General features: G+C 41.3%; 1 protein-coding gene across 4 annotated transcripts in view; it reads left to right on the top strand.

Annotated features, from left to right (window-relative positions):
* The first annotated feature begins 151 nt into the window (after positions 1–151).
* Positions 152–24,053, top strand: part of rab11fip3 (RAB11 family interacting protein 3 (class II)) — a 32,289-nt gene continuing 8,387 nt past the window's right edge. For 2 of the 4 annotated variants that reach the window (XR_003691312.1, XM_028567693.1), the window contains exons 1-5: positions 982–3,152; positions 9,896–9,989; positions 15,453–15,529; positions 18,534–18,706; positions 21,993–22,193. Coding sequence is in view for 3 of the 4 variants with exons in the window: in XM_028567693.1 (XP_028423494.1) it covers positions 1,500–3,152; positions 9,896–9,989; positions 15,453–15,529; positions 18,534–18,706; positions 21,993–22,193 (2,198 nt within the window). In the remaining variant the exon portion in view is untranslated. Of the gene's footprint in view, positions 3,153–9,895; positions 9,990–15,452; positions 15,530–17,372; positions 17,490–18,533; positions 18,707–21,992; positions 22,194–24,053 lie in introns of those variants that run through there. The other 2 variants (XM_028567694.1, XM_028567695.1) reach the window with 2 other exon arrangements.

Genomic DNA, 24,053 nt, shown 5'->3' with positions numbered 1-24,053 from the left:
TGCTTACTTAAAACGTGTGTGACAATGTTTTAGATATTATACACGGGGTTTGTGCACAAACACAAATAAGGTCCCATTGATAACTGCTATGAAGCCAGATACTGCGGGGTATTTTGTACGCTTGCGTGAAACGTCAGTGGTGTGTATGCGGCTGGAGGAGGAGGATGGGACACTGCTGATGCTGATGCGAGAGCTTTCGGTGTCTGACTGTGATCAACATCGGTTGACTGACTGCCAAATGATGGAGCTTTTTGGTCTTGTTTTATACCCCTTTTGTTCCATTATTGGCTTCGACGAGGGACGCTGTGACTGATGTGTTTTTTGAGACTAAGATAACAGAAGAATTTAAGGAGAAGGGGACGGTTTCGTGTCGTCACTCGTCTGGCCTGTCTTGTGACTGACACAGGTGGATTGCCGCTGGAAAACGGCATCGAAATGAAGACATAATCTTGGACTATCGCAGAGGCGACAGTTCCCGTAGTTACCTCTTAAACCGTGAATACAGAAACTACCATTTGGTTTAATTAAATTAGGAGAGGTAGAAGCGGGACTGTTTGGCGTGTTAGCTAGCTAATAGGCTAATTTGGTTAGCTAGTCAGTTAGCAGCTTCTCTGGCCAATGGCACGAAAGAAGTGGGATGCTCGAAGGAGGAGCTAACGTTAGTTGCTAGCATAAATTCATTGGGAGGTTTGACTGTCGGTGTTAGCTATATTTAGTAAACCGCCTTGAAAGATTTAACATTATAGCTCGGGGTTAAGTTTGAGTCACACCGTTTCCTCGCTGCACTTTGGCTCCTCAGCAAAGAAGCTTGCGATGTATAAGATTGGATAATCGGCTAAGAAAGCTAATGTTGACAAACACTGGTGACTTAACCAACGCGTTAATTTTTTTCGTTTCCAATTGGCTCACGAGGAGAGATGCTGTCAGTCGTTTTTTGACACTTCATTTCTGAGACTTTATTGCGGTGTTTTACCAGCTTCCAGGCAGAAGTGAAGCATGTTAACGTTGGATGTGCTGAAGCGCAAACAATTGGCAACAACCAGGAGTGGACCTGCCATGACAGAAAGCCACATAGTAGGTCAAAACACATTAGAGCAAGAGTATGCCTTTTGAATTTAGGTAACATTGTTGTCGAGATGTGGATAGCAACTAACGTTACTGAAGTTAAAACAACAAATATGTGTTAATCCGTTGCCTGACTGACATTGTTTCTAAACCTAGCTACCCAACTTTCTTCTTAAAATTACACCTACTAGTCTTGCTAAGTTATACTATTTTTTATAAAATCACAATACCGGCCTGCATTTTTTAAATGTCAGACGTAGACAATGCTTGTAGGAATCCCACACATTCATTTCAAGATGTCATTGTTGGAGATGTGTAATGCCATTTAAAAAAACCAACAACATGGCATTTAAGATAAAGAACTTAATCTCGACGACAGCAGTGAGATAATACGCCAGCTTTCTGAAGTTTGTAAAGTGGAACACCCAATTTAAATGGAACCGACAGTTCTGTCTGGCCCTTTGGGGCACACACAGTGGGAGTCAGAACAGCCATTTCCTCTCGGATTTCACACACTGGATTCAGACAATGGAGGTGTGCTCTGTCAAAACAAGGGTGACCAGACAGGTTTGGCTTTCAGGAGCGGCGACCAGGATCAAACATCCCAACATGGTGTAGAAAACAACATTTACCAGGACAAGCCAGTAAAGTTGGACAACCTCATAAATATCTCTGTTTTTCCTCGTGGAGATTTTCTGTTTGAGGGAGATCAGTCCAATATTTCCCAAGCTTCTCTCCATAGTAGTCATATAGAGGAATTGCCCTTCACAGAAAAAACTGAGGGACCTGATGAACTTAGTGACTGCACTTTGTCATGGCTATTTTCTCCCAAAATCACTGATGGGATTGGGAAAAACTCTGCCCATGAGGAACTGAGTCTGACGCAGGATGCCTCTCCTGAGAGCCCAGATGCCCTCAGTAGTCAGGCTGAGCTAATAAGCCTCAGCGTACCGGTGTCTCCATCGAAGATTTCCGACAGAAATCCAGAGACCGACACAGGGGATCCATTTTTGTTGGTGGATCTCCTCTCAAATGAACACTTTTGCCTCCCACCAGAGTCTTCAGGTGAGTTGAACCCACAGGGTGTCAGTGAGGAGCTGGTAGGCCTGTCGCAAGAGGAGCAGGCAGGTGTCCCTCCCTCGCAGAGCTGGGAGACTTTGTCATCCGATACCAGAGGCAAAGGTTTATTAACTGATCAAGTGACTGTTCTGCCTGTAACCTGGAGCACTACCCTGCATGGTTTACCTGAGAACTGCCTCCCGCATAACCACGTCAGCAGACCACTGGAGTGCTTTGAAGGATCTGTGCCTTTGTTGGATTTAGAGGTTCCAGATTGTGACAGCAGTCTGAGCCTGTGCCCTGCCAGTCCTCCCTCTGTTATCTGCACAGGTCCACCATTGGCTTTATCAACCGAGGAGTCGGAGGTGGAACATGCAGGAGCTACTGTAAATAGAAATGTGACTTCAGACCAAGGTGAGAATGACTCATTTGCTCTGGGTTTGTCAGCTGAACCTTCATCACTGACAGTGCCTCTGGGTGAAGATGCCTTCAACCCGGGTGATTTCACCAGTGAGAGTTGCTCTGTGGAAAATGAGTCTAAGGATTTAATGGAAGACGATATTTGTTCTGAAGCCAAAAATCAGGGGAATGAGGCAATGGCTTTGGATCTGTCTTTGACTGCTGACCAGGTCCATCACAAGGAAACTTGGGACTTGAAACCACAGGAGGGTGTACAGAATGGAAGTGTTCCCGCTCCGACAACTGACCCGAGGGAAGATGAGAGGTTGACAGACGGTAGCCAGCTCGAAGGATCAGATTGTCATGAAGTGTCTTCTTTTGATTTTTCAGTTCAGGATTTGCACACTTCTTCTCCTGAGGCTGCATGGACTAGTGAGCAAACTGTGGAGACACTTTCTGTCTCTAATATGGTGGCAGATGACTCACTGCCAATGGTTTCACCTGAGAATACGAGGGAGGAAGATGTCCCCCCTCTAAAAGCTGTGTTCGATGCTTTAGACCAAGATGGAGATGGCTTTGTTCGTATTGAGGAGTTCATGGAGTTTGCTGCAGCCTATGGGGCTGATCAGGTGAGATGGCTGATTTTTCTGTTTTTGCCCTAGTTTGGAGCTTGCAGCTATTGGGTATTGCATGCTGAGTGAAGTTCTGTGTAAGACCATATAAAGCTCCATATACGTAAATGATTCATGATTGATTTCTGCTAAACCGCAGAGAGCTTCCTGCAAAAAGCCTGCTTAACTCAATCAACTAAAATCCATCTGGCTGATGTCACTTTGCTATCAGTATTTCAAGTTGTTTATGATCTAAATCTATTTGCAACTCACTATGGTTAGAAGTGAGTAAATGTGGTACAATACAGTATGTGTTTTTTTTTTTTTTTTTTTTTTTTTTTTTTTTTCTGAAACCGAACCGTGATTGTGAGTTTAAAAGTTTTAATGAATTACATTAGGTTTATGTTGCCCTGACATACAATGAATCAGAGGTAACACCACCCTTGCTGTAGTGCGGGTGTGTTTCCTACAAAGCAGCGCCTAACATGCAGTGTAATAGTTTTACTAATACCGCAGCATATTATTAAAACCATGCCGGGATTAGTTTGTCATCTATATTTGGTAAGCGTTCAAAAGCCAGGATTTGGGTTATCATCCAGATAAGTCTGTCAAGCGTATTGGCTGTAATGAATTCTCTCCGGCCCGGCACTCCTCCATATGTCAGATGACAAACACTCTTCGTGCCATTTGCATAATTATTCTGTGGTTTGGGGATAATCTCTTGAGGAATGGCTGATGATGCGCCTCACTTCACCCATGACACTCACCCATTTGTTGCTTATGGCCCTTTTTTGGAAAACGTTTTGCAGTTACTTGCAAGTCAAGAGACAAAGGAACAACTCTTAAAAATGAATCCTACTAAATTATAAGGTGTCACATAATCAGTGTCAGAAATTAAGGGGGGCAAAGGGCATAATTCCCCTAAAAAAACCTGATTGAGGGGGAAAATTGCCTCCCAGGTTTTGAAAAAAATATATAATTATATTTACCAGTTTAGGCCAAAATCCTAATCCTATATTAAGCCATCATTTTGTTTCGATTCAACTTCATTTAATTTCCATCTCTAACATACATTCACACAAACAGTGCTGTTGCATATACATGCACTGATAATAGCAATAGTATGCTTTTTATTTACTCATGTTGACCCAAGGTGGTGATTACTGTATGCGTTTTTAATCTGGGTTTATTTCAAAAACAGCAATTTTTGCACTAATTACAAAGTGCCCCCAAAAGTTTGTAAATGTGTGTGTATATATATATATATATATATATATATATATATATATATATATATATATAATTTTTTTTTTTTTTTTAAGTCCTACACTGCACATAATGACTTGAATTGATTATATTCTAATTGATAGTCAGTGAATCAGCATTTCTCTATAATGAGCCGTAAAAGGGAAGAGAGCCTATTTGCTTGTCATCAGTGCATTTGGTTTTGTCATTGCTTTTTTTCCTTGTGTAAAGCCATTGACTAAACTGTATTATCCTTTGAGCATGGTAGGCTCAGGTGTTGGTCTTGTCTTTAACCGAAAGTTAAATTCAGAGGAACATGTGACACAGGACTTGCACGCTCCAGAGTCCATTTGACATCAGTTTCTTTTCCTGTCAGACGTGCATGTCTGTAATGTATGTCTGTCTAAACTGTTTACAAGAATCAGACTGAGCTTCAGCAAGTGATCCCACCGTTTGCAAATAACTGTAAAAGGGTGGATGCAAATGATGATGTAATCCAACCAGTTAACTGTCAAGTGTACTCTGATGAGCATGTATGAGATAACTTTGAAATCATTTTTTGGTCTCTTATTTCTTCATGAAGAATGTCTCTTCCCAATCTGGGTCTCACGACAGTTTGTGTCTTGTTTTTAAATGTTGATTTTAGATACGGGGCTGATTCAGACAACATATTTAATTTAGAATAAATTAACCAGCTTAATTTAAACTCTTTTTGATGAACTTTGAACAAGGCCTTTGGGTGAGGATTGGGTACTTGTTGGTACTCCAAACACAGAGTGTGACGCTGGCTCACTAATTCTTTTTAATCCCTTCACTCCCAGTTCAAAGCGCCTCTTTTGCCCCTGAACTGTCCCGTGTCTAGCCGTAGGTATCTGTGGCTCCCCAGGCAGGGAATTGTGAAGGATTAAAAGTAAAATGTATTTTCCTGAGTCAGAGGGACTCCATGGTTTTGGGTGCCATCCACCAGCTGCCCATGACCTTGTTTTGAGGGACAGAGAAGTGGAGCTTTTGTGAGGTTAGTCTAATGTAAATCGATTCAACATGTTGTTTTGCTAGGCAGTGCTAAAGGTGAGACATTTAAATGACACTGGGAGTTGATTTTATTTCATAGGTGTGATCCATTTTACTGTTATTCCATACGGTTTGCTTTCTGGTGTTCTCCTGCTGCACCTCCCGACTATTCCAGCAGTTTCTTTTGGATCTTTGTTTCTTAAAGGTTTTTCTATGACTGCTGGCCAGATTGTGCAGATTGATTACTTCTGTGTCTTTTGTGTTTCGCAATTGGATATCTGGTTTGCAAGAGCTAATTTATGCCCTTACAGGAACCTCCTCTCAGATTTCTGTCCTTTCGTGATCAGAGAGAGACGGAGGCTTTGGCATGTTTGCCTTTTTCATTAAAATAAGTAAGCTTGCAGCAGACAGACTTATCTTCAGAATTTGTGGAATGTTATATAATGTATGTAACTTTTCAGTGGATCCGGCATTCATTAGCTGAACTCAAGGACCAGTGGGAAAGTCATGTCTGATCTAACAAGGCTGATATGCAGCTGAAGCTAGAGTGCTGATTTGTTTCATGCTGAGGTAGCTAATGGTCCAGTCTTCTCATATCAGTTTGCAATACATGTGTGCTTTTCATATTTGATCACGCGTTGCCCTGATATGCCCGTGTGTTCCAGTTATCTGGAGATAAAAGTAGTTTGAATAACTTCCACTCCTGAGTGGCTTACCATGGTGGTAAACAAGTATTTTAGCAGTGTGGTTGAGAAAACCACAAGACAATGGGTCATACTAATTCATAAGGACATCCATAAATAACACTTTAAAACGATAAAAAGTTTAAATTGCCTGTTGGGATGTAAGACAGCCAAGTGGAAGTGCTGTTAAGGGCTCAGGATGTCACAAGGAGTTTTTTTTTATTTTTTATTTTTTAGCAGAACTTATTTCGTAATGTGACAACAAATTAGATTTATTGTTTTTTGCTGAGCCTATATACAACAGCCGTTCTTCAAATATTTAGTATTTATATTGTCATAGTTAAGCTGAGGGCTAGGAGCAGGCCTTGCATGTATATTACTGTGTAACACTTTGCAAATATCTCCCAGTGACCTGTCAGACACAGCAGGAAGGTATTCATGAGGTATTTGCATGCATGTTCAGCTAGTGCTTGAATGCTAAGCATGCAAATGTTTCTCCAGAATTATTCCAGGATGTGATATGTGACTTCCATACACACACTTTCCACATTGTGTGTGGTTTGAATATGAGCACGTAATGTAGACTCTTAAAGCTCAATTAGAGCATAGTCTATTGTATATCAACCTTTAAACGCAATTCAACCACAGACAGACGTCTAGAAGGTTGATTTGTAGCCTTTATCTGGTTTTCTGTAGTTTATTAATATATCTTGACTATGTTAGGAACATGAACAGTTAATGCTGACCTACTGTTACTGTGTGCAGGTACTATTCTACCTTTTTAGATGAATACCCAAAAATAAATGAATTGTCCTCAAATGGGAAATGTCCTGCAGGCATGTTCCAAATCTGGGAATTTGGTTATTGAAAAGCTTTTTCTAACCACCACTTACTGGTTTCGCTCACTGGTTTTGACCCTAATTCTGCACAAAAGCCATACTGAACTGCATTGTGGTTTTGTCTCTCTTGTCAGTTGACATTCCCGACCCCACTTTGGCCAGCCTCTCTCCCCTCACCCGCTGCTTTTATGTACTGCCCCTCTAATCCACAATGGAATGTCCCATGCCCTGAAACGTCCCCTCTCTTGAGTTCACTTTTTGTTTGATAATGTTTATATCCTAAGATCATTCTGTTTTTGTTTTTTTTCTTCTTCTCCATCATCTTTTGCCAACCCACTAGGCTTATGATTGTGGTTATCAGAGTTTTGTTTAGGAACTATTGTGAAATTCCCTCCAGGAAAGATTCACCAAAGGGTATTCTTCTCCATGGGGTTATGCACAACAGTGGTCTGTGTGGAGGCGGTCAGGCGTGCCCCGGCACTGATTAGACACAAATAGAGGAAACAGAAAAACCACAGTGCCTTCACTGCTTCACTAAGCAGACAGAGTTGCCTTTGAGTTTAGTTTTTATCTGCCTTACCACTGTCTCTCAGGGCTGTGCTTGTTAGGTGCAACAATGCAAATTATTACATAATACATTACCATGATAATACTGTGAGTTACATGTTTAAAAAACACTAAGGAACTAAGAAATACGTGTATAAATATATTATATCCAAGTACCATTATACATTTGTTTTAAGAATTAATTTTTTTTAAATCTTGAATGCCTAAACTTTATGCCAGTAAACTCTGTAATGATATAGCACATTGCAATAGCAAGCAGTGTTGTAGTCAACCCCATCTGAACCGAGACCAAGTCATCACCAAGACCAGAGTGTATGAAGACCGAGACAAGACCAAGACCAGACCAGTGCAAGTCCCACACTGCATGCCACGATAAGATGTGGAAAATGTTAACCCTAGGCCCTCTTCAAATTGATTTGAAAGATTCACATTCCCATTTTAAAAAAAAAAAAAAAAAAAAAAAAAAAAACTCTCACAAAACAAACTAAAGATTCTTCTTCATTCACCTCTTTTATTGCAACAATTGTTATCATTAGAAATGCCTTGATAAAATCAAAACAGGAATAATCCAGTGCACAGTGTTTCCAGCAAAATTATATTAAGAAAAAATGGGGGCAGTTTAATAGCTGTAGAGAGGCTTTTCCAGGTTCTTGGGGCCAAATCACAACTGGACTGAAATCACATTCACCTCTAGTTTTTAGGTTAGACCTACGAATAGCCAAAAGGCTCTGCTTATAAGACCCGAGGGGCCTGGCACTGCTGTACAGGGCATGCTTAACAACTCTCATGTAGGCCATGGATGCTTCCACGTTATAGTAGGTTAACAGTGCTCTGGTTGCCTTGGCTCTCACAGTGGTTCATCCAGCCTGTTCAGTCCTATGTTGGTATAGTATACTGCCCCGGTCTCTTACTGCAGACGCAATAACCAGGCCTAATAATAATTCACTGCTTGTTATACTCGTTATGTAAAAATGTCATCAGGACCACAGACACTCATTTCCCTTAGTTTTCTCACCTCACCCAGCAGAGGTGTTTCTGAATAGCTTCTTCATGGAACAAACTCAATTTTCGTGAACTGTGATGCTCCATTGTGAAATGGAAAAGCTATATTCTAACGCCCCCCACTGACCTCCCCCACACATTTCTTTTCACAAGTTCAATCCTTTAAAGACACAGTTTCTTCACCAACTCTTCTTTAGCCTACAGTGTATAGCAAATCTACTGTACATGAAGGTTCTTGCACAGCAGAGATGGAAGTTGGATGAGCCCTTGAATCCACATGCTAAAGTTAACATTGCAGTGTGAACCACCAATCAGTTAGCTCCGCCACTCCCCTCCTCTCTCTCTCTCTCTCTCTCTCTCTCTCTCTCTCTCTCTCTCTCTCTCTCTCTCTCTCTCTCTCTCTCTCTCTCCCTCCCATCCTCCCTAAGTACAGCTGGGCTTAATTCACAGAGCCCTGATCATAAGCCACGGGGGTTGTCGGAGTCGGTTTACTAGGAGTTTCAGCCTTCTCAGCCTCCTGAGTCAGAACTCAGCGTTGCTAAGCAGATCAACTTGTTTTTAATGTGTAACTGATATAAAAAAGTGTAGACGAGAGAGGCCCCACACAGAATGAAAGTCCCTGGGAAATGACCACGTTCACATTGTGTGCTTATTTCCTCGAGGAATAAAGTGAGCTGAAACCACAGAAACCTCGCCCGACATACTCCCAGGCTCCTTTTCCAGCTAATTTTGTCAGCGCTACACGCCTTAAATTATACTGTAATAATGGGTTGGTGTAACTGTGAGATAGATGACATTTGACTCGGCCTATTATTTGTGCAAATAGATTTTGATTTCTCGGCGCCACCAATAATTCTGGTTTGGTCTTTGGGAGCCAGCGAACTAGATAGTGACACTGTTATTTCTTCCTTCCTGTTGTATGCAAAGAGAATAAAGGCTGTACCCTTTGCACACTTTAACATCCTGGTAAACTCACTTTTGCTCTGAATCCAATAAAGTCAGAAACACTTGACGTCTGCGAAAGCGGGTTTATTTTTTTTATTTTTTTTTCTGCGGGAGGTCAAAAGCGGTTTTTATGGGTGATTTCTTTGCTGCTGTAATCAAAATCTTTGGAGTTCACGTAGTTCTGCAGTAAAACTGTCATGTTAGTAAGATGACCTTAAAGAGTTCTTTTCGAGTTTTATGTACAGATCAAGTACTGACGTGTTCTTCTGCACGTGCTTTTCCATTGAAGTCAGAATGCAAACGAAATGCATTCCCCCATTTTGTGGAAACAAATGTACCCATACATAATTTGTGACATCATCTTGAAGCATCAGGACAGAACAAATGACTATGGTTATGGTAGAGGGACTTTCTTCTGTTGCCACGATGGAATTAAAGTTTAGAATGTCGTGTTACTTTTATCTTTCAGGTGAAGGATCTGACCAAGTTTTTGGATCCCAGTGGACTGGGAGTGATCAGCTTTGAAGACTTCCACCGTGGAATCTCTGCAATCAGCAATGGAGGCGAGTCATGAGATGCATGTTTTAACACTATTCTCTATTCAAGACCTGCTTGTGTCTAGGGCTGTGCTCGATTGAAGAAATTCTTAGTCGACTAACACTCATTCAATTGTATCGACTAATCGATTAGTTGATTTAATTGACAGATCTGTAAATCTGAGTTTCTCCGCAAAGAGTCATGCAAAAGCACCACTTTAATTCTTGTGTGTACCAGAGATGTGCTCGTACGTCTCTTGGAAATAAGTCATTCAGCATGAAAAAAGCATCAAACATGACTAATCGACTAAAGAAATCTAAGTTGACTAAGACCAAAACGACCGTTTAGTCGACTAATCGACTCAGAGGGAGCAGCCCTACTCGTGTCTTTAATTGTTTTCCTTTAAGCTCTTTATCTAGCGTTCCTTTTTGTGGACTCGATTGATCTGTTGTTTAAGACTCTAGGGAGGGTTCTACATTTTAATTGATCTGTAAAATCAACGTTAAAACTACATTTGGACAAATATGGCTCACTTTTGTCTAATAAATGCAGAATTCTTTTTTTAATTGTACATAATAATACTTGCATCACAAATCAAAGAACTGTGATGCATGGTGAACTCCATGTTCTACGTACTGCTGCTACGTTTTTTAATCTGCCTGTAGTACTCCTATTAGAAAAAACATTTTTTATTTATTTCTATTTTATTTTAGCTTGCCTGCAGATAACCTAATTCTGCTGTGTAAAAAAACAACAACTCGACAGCAAATTCTTGCAGCTACTTTTAGTCTCCAGCGTCTGGCTCCATCTCTCTGCATTCCCCATGGCGCCAAATATTGTTGTCAACACAGTATGTTCACATCCATGGCTCAGCTGACGTGAGGGTTTTAAAAAGGAAAGCCAGAAGACTGACCCAGATCCTTCTACCTGCACTCAAACTGATGTTATTCTGCCTTTAACCACTTTCCTGCCCTTCTGTTCTACAATACAAATCTGCTGTAAATTGTAAGGACTCAAATACTGTATTTCCCTCCTAAAATGGGAACAATTTATAAGGCTGCCTCGAAAGTTATGTCACCTCAGCAGTAAATCTAATCTAATCAAAATCTTGAATTGACTTTAAAATTATTTTCAATCAACTTTTTATTTTTAGTGTCAAATCATAGCAGGAGTTATCTCAGGACACTTTACAGATAGAGTAGGTCTAGACCACTCTCCATAATTCACAAAGACCCAACAATTTCGACAGTGGCGAGGAAAAACTTCCTTTAAACAGGCAGAAACCTCGTACGGACCCTGACTCTTGGTGGATGGCCATCTGCCGGTTGGGAAACAGAGACACTGGTACAGATATAAAGAAAGTTTGACTCCTAATAATTATATTATTTTCAATGATCATAACCGTGAGAGAAGTATACATAATGGATTTAGACACCCCAAAGTGACATTATTAGAGTTTCAGTCATTTTATTTTTATTTTTTTAGCACACGCTGGTTGTATTGACACACTGCACAGGTTGTGATGACGTCACGGCAATAGTGCCTGCTTGCCTCAATCCACCCCGCCTATTGATTGGTAGCACTCTTTCCCAAGGCTTACTGGGTTGCACAGCTCGGGTTACTCTTGTCATTAATAAGGCATGCACTGGAAAGCATGAGATACACAGACACATTGGCTTATTGGCAGGGTTTTAGAGCAGGAGTGGCAGAGAGATGGGCTTTGAGCAGAGAGTCCTATTTACCTAAATTATTTACTGTCCTCTCTCTCTGCCCTGGCCTCCTTTTTTTTTTTTTTTTTTTTTTTTTTTGGTCACTAGTTGCAAACCTGTGTGCGATTACACAGACGGGCCTTTTTTTGGAATATATTGACAAAACACAATCTGTGCTTTTATATATCTATATTTTATATTACCTGAAATAATTGGCTGAATAGAAGGTAGATGAACGTCTCTGTCATGTATAAATTGTAGTCCTGTGTCATTTAAGTTGTTTTGGGTTGTTTTCTTTTGTAGCTTGTTTGGCTAAACCACATATCGTGTAACCATGATGTCATTGGTCACGATCCAGCCATGGATCATTGTTCCATGTTCCCGTTACTCACTATCCTGTCTTTCCTGCCTGTTTTTCTGTGTTATCAGCAAAGTGGAGAATTAATCGGATAGTTTTCCATTAGTGTGTGAAGATCAGACCTCAACCGTCACTTCCCAGGTCACTCACACACTGCTGAAAGAATTCCACTATGCTTGTACAGGCGGAGTGCAGTTTTTTTTTTTTTTTAGACCCTTAAAAAAAAATAAAATAAAAAAAGAAGTGTGTTTTCTCTACCTCCCCTGCTGTAATCAGAAGGCAAAACCTACTCTTCCAGCTCCCAGCCTGTCTTAATTTAAATTCTATTCATTCAATGCACCTCACCTTGTTTATTTATTTCATTTCGGCACCACTTGTTACTGGCAAGGATACCTTTTAATAAAGACAGGCCTGCAGGCTATGGAAATGCCTTGTCCCTTATAGTGGCTATTCCATGTCTGGAACAACAAAAGTTGGTCTAGAAAATATCTGTGTGCTTTGATATTTTGACATTAGGCCAAGTAACTGCAGGTGTGTTGCTCAAGCAGAATCCAGCTTCTGCTGTGCAGACTTATTTCACTTAAACCGCTTGCAATGTGTATGAGTCTCGAAAAGAAACGGGTTACATAAGACCAGGGGGCACAAAAACCTGGCAGCTTTTGAAAACACGGTTTGTGTTCTATTCTCTCAGTAGGGTGCTATTCACAGCTCTGTTTACTAGATACAGGAGCCACAGTGGCTCCATCTTGTTGCTCTTTCTCAGGTTACATTGCTTGTCTGCCGGTGCTCTAAACAGAGGCCTGGATTGACACATTAAAATTGGATATGGCTTGCTACTTATCCTTATTTATTGTTTTATTTTGCCCATACACGTATTACAGGACATTCTATAGCCCTTGAAATGCAAGTGTAAAAGTTAAGTTACATAATGTTTACGGTCACATCACGCTTAAATTGCTGACTGTAAATATGCCAGAGTAGGGCAGCTAGGACACACTCTAAAATGTGCTGATTGCATACTTATGCTACCACATTTCCTTCCCTTATCTAGATCATATTTGAAGTTTAAATTGAAGTAATCCAGTTTACATTTGGATAAAATATTGTAGATACAATTGTCCTGTTTCATGGCAAAGAATGAGTTAATGTGAATTATTTAATGGATATATACAGTGGGGGAAATAAGTATTTGACCCCTTGCTGATTTTGCAGGTTTGCCCACTTACAAAGAATGCAAAAATCTACAATTTTAATCATATGTACATTCTAACAGTGAAAGACAGAATCCCAAAGAAAATTCCAGAAAATCACATCCTATGAATTTATTAAAATTGATAACCATCTGATGAGGAAAAACAAGTATTTGACCCCCTGGACAAACAGCATCTTAATATTTTGTAGAAAAGCCATTATTGGCCAGCACAGATGTCAAACGGTTTTTATAGTTGGTGACAAGGTTTGTGCACATTTCGGCAGGGATGTTGGCCCACTCCTCCCTGCAGACAGCCTCCAAATCATTCAGGTTCCGAGGTTGTCGCCTGGCAACTCAATTTTAAGCTCCCTCCAAAGATTTTCAATCGGTTCAGGTCTGGAGACTGGCTAGGCCACTCCAGAACCTTGATGTGCTTCTTCTTCAGCCACTCTTTTGTTGCTTTGGCGATGTGCTTAGGGTCGTTGTCCTGCTGAAACACCCATCCTCGACCCATCTTCAGCTCTCTCACTGAGGGAAGGAGATGTCGGTCCAGAATTCCACGATACATGGCCCCGTCCATCCTCCCCTCAATACGATGGAGTTGTCCCTTCCCCTTGGCTGAAAAGCACCCCAAAGCATGATGTTGCCACCACCATGCTTGACGGTGGGGATGGTGTTCTTTGGGTTGTACTCGGTGTTCTTTGCCCTCCAAACACGACGAGTTGAGTTGAGGCCAAAAAGTTCTATTTTGGTCTCATCTGACCACATCACCTTCTTCCAGGCCTCTTCTGAGTCGTCCAGGTGGTGAATGGCGAACTTCATGCGGGCCTGTACATGTTTCTTCTTGAGCAGGGGGACCTTGCGTGCGCTGCAGGATTTCAATCCATGACGGCGTAGTGTGTTACCAACCGTTTCTTTTGTAACTGTGGTCCCAGCTGCCTTCAGTTGATTCATCAGTTCCCCCCCCTTGTGGTTTTGGGATGATTCCTCACCGTTCGCATGATCAGGGACACCCCACGAGGCAAGATCTTGTGTGGAGGCCCAGACCGAGGGAGGTTGGCGGTGGTGTGGTGCTTCTTCCATTTCCTGATAACTGCACCGACAGTCCGATTCTCTTGTAGCCCATCCCAGCCTTGTGCAGATCAACAATCTTGTCCCTGATGTCCGTAGAAAGCTCTTTGGTCTTGCCCATGGTGGTGATGTTGGATGCTGGTTGTTTGGGTGTTGACAGGTGTCTTTTATACAGGTAACGAGGTGAGGCAGGTGTATTTGATGTAGATAATTGGTTCGGATTGGGGCTGTGTCTTAAAGAAAGACTAACTGGCTTGTAGGAGCCAGAATACTTGCTGTTTGTCCAGGGGGTCAAATACTTGTTTTTCCTCATCAGATGGTTATCAATTTTAATAAATTCATATGATGTGATTTTCTGGAATTTTCTTTGGGATTCTGTCTTTCACTGTTAGAATGTACATATGATTAAAATTGTAGATTTTTGCATTCTTTTTAAGTGGGCAAACCTGCAAAATCAGCAAGGGGTCAAATACTTATTTCCCCCACTGTAAAACGTTCAGTGATAATGAAATGAGATCAAACAGTATATTAGTATTATACTGTATCAGGTAGTTCTGAGATGTTATTAACAGGCCTACAGAAGCAGACACAACCGTTTTCAGTAAGAGGAAGAGACTGGTATATCCAGTCGCCTTTGTCACATCGTGGATCTTCTTCACGAGTTTGGCAGACATTTAAATTAACAATTTATACTGCTATCCAGAGGGTTGGGCATGAATAAGGCAATATCCAAGATTGCTGTCTCATTATCATTATCATATTTCAGAACAAATGCTTACAGACTCCTGAATATGTAATTGTGTACTTGTTCACAATGCAAATGCATATTTAATATTGAAAAATGCAATTTTGAATTGTCAAGCATGAAAACCTTGACTTTGGTATTTGATTTTTATTCAAATGGTTTATAAATGAGAAGAAAATGAATCACTGTAATGAGTTTTCAGTCTATTAGTACTCTCATGGTACATTCTATAAACCATTAACTCAAATCTATAACCTGCTGTGACACATTCTTTCTTCATAATGGCTGCTGTTTTGCAAACAGGCATTGGTACTATACACACCAGTCTTTTGTTTGCAGAGGCTCCTTTGCCGTTTTAATTTATGTGTTTATTCTGTGCACATTAAACCTGCCTTCTTCTTCTCTTATCTACAGGTCCAGAGCCACCGCTCTACAATGTAAACTACAGTCCAGGCGATGGAGCTGTGGGCTGTCCAGAGGAGTACGATGAGGTGAGGCACCGCACAAGAGGCTTAGCCTCTCTCTAGTTGTGTATGTGTTCCATTGGTGCACACAGCAGCACAGTGTGAAGGTTATAGGCTGAACTCCATGTGCACTCTCACTCTTCCCACTGTAATTCACTGAGTGGCTTGCAGAGCTATCATTACCACTCTGTGAATGTTCCACAGACTGAACACCCTGGTTTGGCTGACACTAAATATCATCTGGCTGGGTAGGCCTTTGAGTCGTCTTTGACAAATATTGAATTAGCTGGAATGTGCCTGAGTTTTTACATGTGTGTGTTTTTACAGTTGTGGTTAGCATATCTGGAATTCCTGTCTCCTCTTGTGCACCGAACTTGTATATTTAACCATCGTTGTTGCCGGCCTCCGCAAAATTGAAATGTTTCTGCTATTGTGTGCACTTTGAGCATTGCAGGACTCTGAACTGTTGTTTTAGTGGCTGTACATCTGTACAGCTCCCTCTCTTGGTTTGGTTTAGAAGTGCAGGCCCATGTGCCACAGTCAAGAGTGCGAATGGGTTCCCTCACTTCAATCCATTTTTGGGCTTTGTGAGTTGATCATTTTATAATAAAAGCAGGCCTTTTCTGAAATAATTTGGTAGAACAAACATTGTGGATTTTTGTTGAGGCTAGTAAATCTAATACAAGAGACACTAACATCATATGTGATGTATTGTACAGTTTCGTTTAATGACTGCTCACAGTGAAGGCCTTAATGAAAGTTGTTAGTCATCGGAAGTAGAGCTCTTTCATATATTATAATGGAGTACCACCAAGTTGAGGGTGAAATTAAGATTATTGGAGTTACAGTAAAGGTTAAATGAATCATATATTAAATTGTCCACAATAGTAAACTGAGAAATAGATCTTCATCTCCTCCTGTGTTTTCTAGGTTAGTTTTGCACTTGAGGTCTAATTGTTAATATGTTTAGTTACATATGACCATTTGATAAACTGCTGAACAGATTTTATTTTTTTATTGCAGTATGCTCCTTATGCTTAGATTTAAATATTACAAATGGAACTGAAAATTGCCACTAACAATGTGTAAGGTCCAGTGATTTATGAAGTGTCTTTGCTGTTTACTGGAACCCAGAAGCAGAGTTTTGGGGAAGTTTGTGTTTATGTTTGAAGTAGACGCCACACCTGTGTCCATGGCCTTGTTTTTTCCTCTAGTTTCTGGCAGAAAAGGGTTCCTCTCTCTCAATGGCTGTGCTGTTCTCACCCTGTTTGCTTTCAAAACAGGCAAGGTGAGGCTGTTCAGCTGAGGCCTGGCATCAGAGAAAAGCAACGCCTCAACCACCATGTTTTTCCTTTACTAAATATTTTCTGCCGTTGCTAACTTTCACAATTCCATCCCACATTTTAATTCTTAAATAGAAACCATAGCACAGCAGTAATCGTCAACAGTCATACAGGTTATGCACTTACTCTGCCTTTCATAGTGTTATAGCTTAACAGCATGTTAGTTGTATTATTGGCATGCAGTCAGACAGTTATGACTTTGGTTGTTGTGATGTATAGCCCTCATTTACTGTGCACTCTGCAACATGAAGAACATGGCTTAATGATTTATACTGTCACACTGTGTCAGGAAGTGAAGTTCCCAGGGGCCAAGAAAGATTAAACAGTTATTCAGCTGATCGGGTGGTGTTTTAAATCGGTCCTGACGCGTTGATTGAGCATTACAGCTGACTTCTGCTACTCTTTGGACTTTGCCTCCGTCTCCTCCCCTCTGACCACCCAGTGGAGCTGAACGAAGTGTTTCAGTGTTTCCCTTTTTTTTCTTTTCTCAAACGTACTCTCTCACTCTCTCTGAGAGTGAAGGTGAGGAAGCATTGGTAGTTGTTAGCTCTCATGGCAGGCCGGCTTTCCAGTCAGTGAGAATGGTTCTGGGCATGGTCGATAGCCCTCTGGGCCCTGCTTCTCCTGCCACTGCATTTATAATGGTATGTTCTGCTTTCCAACATGACTCACCTGTCTTTGCCTTCATTATTGCTTCACAGCTCTGATACCTCCTAATGTGTCAGTTGCTAATAGCTTCAGATGTTCTTTTTTGGCATGTATCAGTGTATGGGCTTTGTGTTAAGCATTTGGTATTTGTTGCATGGAAAGATTAAAGCTTTCTCATTTTGTTTGAACTTGTTGCTTAGAGGTGTTGATGCAGGAGGTTTAGCTTGGAGCAGCCATCTGAATAACAGCAGACTGTCTCTGAAGTTGGTTTATGCTTCATGATTTGTTTGGTCGTTTGCATAATTGGCGTCTAGACCTTAAGATTCAAAATAGACCCGCTTTGAAATGGCTTTTTTAACTACACTGTTTGACCAACCTATGTGTTCTTTACATTTTGCTTCACATAATTGCAAATAATGCTGATTTCGAAATATACCTGCTGCTATTTACTGTGAAATCCAGAAACCGAAGCACTACGTGTTTGTCTGTGCAGTTTTTTGCTGTACAAAGTTTTCCAGAGCTATGATGCATATACACTAGGGGTGGGGGAAAATATTGATACAGTATAGCATCGCGATACTTTCCGTGACAATACTGTACCGATACACAGACGCCAAGTATTGATCTTTTCATATATATGTGTTGGTCAGTTTTTCTGCATGACAATCCCATTTTGCAGCAATAACATTGAAGTGAAAACAGAGAAGTTTATCTTTTTTTAGATAAAACAGATGTTGACAAAGTTCCCTTTTGGGGACATAATATGAAATTGGGAAAATGTTGAAGTTGGAAAAAAGGTAATAAATTGCAGTAAATTGCAGAATATTGCAATATGTTTAAAATCGCAATAATATAGTATTGACAGAAGTCTCATGATGATATCGTATGGTGAGGCCTCGGGTGATTCCCACCCCTAATATACGCTCTATTAATGTTCATGCCCTGTTGTTACCATGGTGAATTGTTCCGATCAGTAGGTTTGTCTGTTTGCTGCCTGATGGGCATACGGTAATGATTGTTTTCGGTTTCTGTTACTGCAGCAAAATGAGGTGACGGACAGTGCGTACCTGGGCTCAGAGAGCACTTACAGTGAGTGTGAGACCTTCACCGATGAGGACACGGGGGCCCTCGTACCCCCCGAGATGCATGAGGACGTGGAGACGGACAGCGGCATCGAGGCCACACTGCACGACCCTGAAGATGGCGGAAATAGGTCCGTATAAATTTTACCTTCAGCCATATACACAATGTCAATTTTGGCCAATACGCTGATTTTTCCTGGATACATATTTACGTCCTCTGCTGTGTGCTGCATCACTGAATGACTTCTGTGAAACATCATCAATTGTAATCCACTTTCCATGAGATCAACATCATAATTCTGTTCATAATCGCTGCTGGCATCAAAGTGTACGTAAATGTGTGTCACATCTCCAGCTAAGGGTTAGCCCTGGAGTTGCCCTACACTAACCTTTCACACAGATCACATGGTTTGCAAGTCTTTCCCGCCCAACGCGGGATCACTTAGGTTCTATTTGGGTCACCAGACAGGCAGATTAAACACAGGCAATAGACAGCCACCACTTTATTGACCTTAAATTCCTCTAGATACACCAGTGGGTAGAGAGTCAGTCAAAGATAAAGTATCTTACTCTTCTTCGGTGTTTGGTTTCCTCCGTTTTTTTTTCTTCTTCCAATTAAATACAGCTCCTCATGTACACCTACTTCATGTATTGTGACTGGCTGTTGGAGGCAACATTTAGTCAGACTGTTGATGTTTTCTGTATGTCTGAACAGGAAAGCTCAATTAGACATAACTAGAAATGTGGACAGAGCGAGCGCCCGAGACCTTGAGCACAGAAAAGCCCTTCCACCATTCTTTACCGAAGTCGGTGTGTCTGAGTGGATCGTCATTTGTATCGGAGACTGAGATCTGCTCATCCCTTCTGAATTCTCAGTTAATGGCTTAAACTTTTCATGATCAGAGTGCGATATTTTGAAATGGTAACTCTTGAAAGAATTGGACAGTTTCTCATACTGACACACAGCTGTCACAAGTGTTTTTCAAATAGATTTGTCTAAATCAGAAAGAGTTGGCATTGTTATACCGTTACCTCATTGACTCTTTTGGTAAAAGTAGCCTCCATTTAAATCTACCATAGAAGACCGTAGCAGCACAGTTAACTACATTTAATAAGCATGGTAGTGAGTCATTGTGGTCCAAAAACACAGAGACAAACTGTCTCTGTGCTGCTATGATCCATTATTTGCATCAGACAAGTAGGACGTGTAGGAGATCTTTATCTTGATTTGAATTTGATTCATTCTCGCTTATTGGTAATTACAGGTAAGTTGCTGCATATGAGGTACGTATGTCTGTACACAAATGTTCTTGTTCATATATTATTTGGGGCAAACGCAAGGAAGGAAGTGCAGAGAGGTGAGGCCCTATCTGCTGACGCTGTGACCCGTCGGTCCAGCTGGATGACGGCTTTGAGTGGTCTGCCTGACAGGGATGTTTTTGGACTTCCCATTCCATGATTGAGACTTGAATTCCAGGAAGTGTCAACGTAGCTCTTTTTTTGTTGTTGTTTTTTTTTTTTTTTTTTTTTTTTTTTTTTTTTTTTTTTTTGTGGCATGGGCAAATCTCAGTCTCTCTCCTCCACTTATTCATACCATTGCCCTGCTAAATGCACTGCTGACGGGAAAACACTGTGACCTTTTATATTCTCTTATTTCAGCAGTCTGTTTACCAAGGATTTTGAGACTCATGAAAATCTCACCTCCCTGTTAAAGTAGATAAGCTTTTATGAAAAATATGGGCATGTTTCTCACGCCCAAACAACAAAGACAATTTGCAACTTAAAGTGATTGAACATTGACTGTGAGTAAATGCAACAAAAAGGTCTGTAAGTAAACTGATATTTTACCATATGTTAGCCCAGCTAACTTTAGCCATATTCAGGGTAGGAGTATATGCACTGGACTGGGGATTAAGAATCTAACAGGATTAGCCTCCCCCACCATCCTCTGTCCTACCCGTGTCCCCACACACATTTGGCACTTGGACGGTCAGCAGGACTGTCTGTTGGCTGTTGCTTAGCCTCAAATCTGATTAACCCACTCGCAGTCCACACTTTGTGGTACAGCCTCAAGTCTTTCGGGAGGCACAGACGATGCAACATCAGTCATGTGGCACTGAGTGGCAGCTCGTTAGAACCACAGCCTTTGCCCTTTTCAAAAGCAGACCCTTTTGTTTCCTCCAAACTGGAGAGTCGTGGCTTTGTTTTAAATCGGTGTAACCTGTGAAACTTCAGAATTCCACTCTGGTTGTCCGGTGTTTTGACTCCAGTTGCTCCAAGGCTTTCACGCCAGGGCAGCGGAGGGCGTTTAAAGATGCGTTCTCTCTCTTCGCCGTCCCTCTGCGTGAGGGACCTCAATATGGGGCCAAGTAGTAAGAGCCTGAGTAAAGAAGGGTAAGTGACTCCAAAATTGGTTGTGTTACTATTTAACCAGTGGAGCCCAATGTTTGCACAGGACATTGCTGCAGCTGAAACTGCATTGTTGTCTTGGTTAAAAGGGGCTGAAGTTGACAAATGCTTTTTTTTGTGTAACAGTATAGGATTTTAGGTTTTTACACTGAGAATTAAAGTGAATTTTTAGCTTTGAGTTGGCCAGATGAATGTCATTTGTCTTGTAAACAAGGAAAATGGGCTTTGTCATCGTGTGCTGAGGAGGCATGATTTTCTGCTGATTTGGACATCCTCGTCCTGTGTGCTTAAGACATCTAACATATCCTGTTGAACAGGAAAGTGGCCAGCTTTCCTGTTAAATAAATATAAAAGACTTTATTTACTGGAACTTCACAATTCACAGCAAAGACTACCAGATCCACCAAGTAGAGTTTTGTTCCGTTGTGTAACAAAACCCGCCAATTATAAGAGCTCTTTTGGTCAGCGCAGTTGAGAACAGCTCTTCATCTTGACCCACAACAAACTACTCAAAGGTTCCTCTCACATGTCTCAAGTGTTCTTATTGTGGTTTTGTATTACCAGTGAGGCACAAGAGCCAAAGCAGACGTTTAGGATTAATGTGAATTAACAGATTACCTTTGAAGACAAGTGATCGTCGAACTTGTCCAGATTGCCGCTCTTGCCGGGGGGGGGAAGATTAATTGTACTCGTTTTGGATTTACAGTAGGCTCTAGTCGTTTCCAGGTTTCTGGGTCCAACACACAACCATCTTATCCAGAAACTACTGCTCAAGTACTAAAGCAGGTCTATTCCCTTTGAATGAATTCAAAAAATATGTTTGACTGAGATTGAGGTTTTGTAAATGGATGGTTATGTGGCTGTTTATACCCAGCCGGATGTCCCATGTTTATCCTGTCTAAACCTGACACATTTTCCTCTATTTATGGCTAGTTAGCTACGCTGTTGTTGTTGTATAAGCAGGTGAGCACACACACTAACAGTTCTCCATTCTTATGTGCCCCTCAGGTTCTCCCTGAACTCTGAGCTCCATAACCACTCTCTGGTGACAGTCATCGGTGGAGAGGAGGAGCACTTTGAGGACTTTGGGGAAAGCAACAGCTCCGAGTTGCTACTGGAGAGCAGCCTGGAGGGGACCGAGGGGGAGGGCCACTCCCCTCTGGTGCAGTCACCTGAGCAGATCAATGGCTCCTCACTGCTCTCTCCCAGGTATGAGCTTGTCTTCCCTACACGGCTAAACCACAGTTCCTCTGACAAAGAGGAGTTGGCGTTGAACTCTAATCTTGTATGAAGTCATTTTGAAATGTAGACAGCCTGAAGATTATTTAACTGATGTGAATATTAATATCTTTTTTTTTACCAGACATTCGTTTTATCAACCCTCCCTGATAAGAGGTGTGACGTTGTATTGTCCAGGTTTAAATGCCCTTGTTTATGTTCTTCAGAGAAAATGTTTCTCTTTCAACAAAGACACTGAGGTCAAACGTTGATAAGAGCTATCTGGAGACGTCCTTCCCAACTCTTATCTGCCTCCTTTTCTGGCGAAGGGCAATGATAAATGATGTGTATACAAAGTTCATTCCATCAGTCTTACTCTCACTGTTGCAAAAGCTATTGAAAATGTGGCTAAATCCTGTTCTAAAACTGTGCCTCCTTTCATTTGCCCTTGTTGTGTGATCCTGACTAGTCTGGGTAAATATGTTTTAAACCTATTTAAACATAAGCACTGGAAGTGTGGCACCTGTTGCCATGCTTTCTGGGACAGACGAGGTGGATGTTTTAAGGAGTATCCAACAAGCTTTGCCTCTGGGCTACAGAAGTACAGATACAGTTAGCAGTGTGACGTGTCCAAAAAGCATGAAAATACAGCCACATTTCTACACATACACACTCCTCTCTATGGCACCAGTCATTTGTGTTAAAGCCCCTGTTGTAGCCTGTTCCCAGTCATCTTTTTCCAACCCTCCTCTGTTTCATCAGAGACCAGAAGCCGGATAATGCGTAATTCCCACTTGGGTGATATTTCCTTAATTTGCTTTGCTTAACTAACTGCCTAGTTTTTGTAGCCCATTGACAATACTGAAATAAGCTGGTCTTACTGGATTGGCACCAAAAGCAATAATACAGATGCATCCTTACTGTTCATTTTTTAACATCTGTTTGGTATATTTTTTGGATACATCAAAGTAAATGTACGAAAGGATAAAACAAATATAAGGTTAATTATGCATCCTCAAGTGATAGTTGAGAACCATAAATAATAAATCTCAATCAGTGAATTACATACTGCATGTGAAGGATTACATGGCACACAAGTTGGTGGTGGTTAGGCTAAAAAAAAAACACAAATAAAATATAACTGCATCCCACAAACTTCACCCACTCAGTGTGAATGCGTCACCGTGTTTTGAGCCAATCGTGCTCATTGTTGGCGCATGTAGCAGTGCTGCCCACACACACACACACACACACACACACACACACACACACACACACATCTATCTACATAACAGCGTTTTGACTACACATACACACTGTTGGGTTGCTTCTGTTCTACAAAAACACATCGCTGTAAGATTATTTAACAAAGCCATCCTTCAAGGAGAAAAAAGTAAAACCGCGCATAGGACCATCAAGTGACCATCCCTCATAGTCTGCCACGCCATTTTTCTGCCTACATAAAGAGGAACCTGTGCCAGCGGGTTGCATAATTCAGAGCTGACTTGCTCCCTGAATGAACAATCAGCCGGCAGAGGTGATGTGAGGAGAAGATACAGACTCTAAATGAAATGTTCAAATGTGGGTTTGATTCATTTGCTTGAGAGCTCAACGTTGTTTTGATGTTTTTGACTTAATTGTAACCATTCTGTAGTTTTTCTGAGCTCGCGGCAAAGATGCCAAAGTTGAAAGACAAGAATGTTTCGGCAGCAGGGGAAAGAAAATGTCCTCCGCGCTGAAGAGAGATGAACACATTCTTTCTCAGAGAATGTTTTGCTACCCAGAACGCAAATCACAGCCACACTGCAGCCTGTTCCACATCTCCCTCCCACTTTACTCCTTCAAACTCTC

Source organism: Perca flavescens, chromosome 21 (genome assembly GCF_004354835.1).
Source record: "Perca flavescens isolate YP-PL-M2 chromosome 21, PFLA_1.0, whole genome shotgun sequence".
Classification (NCBI taxonomy): Eukaryota; Metazoa; Chordata; class Actinopteri; order Perciformes; family Percidae; genus Perca; species Perca flavescens.
Note: the sequence above shows the minus strand (reverse complement) of the source record. Positions and strands in the feature narration are given on the sequence as shown.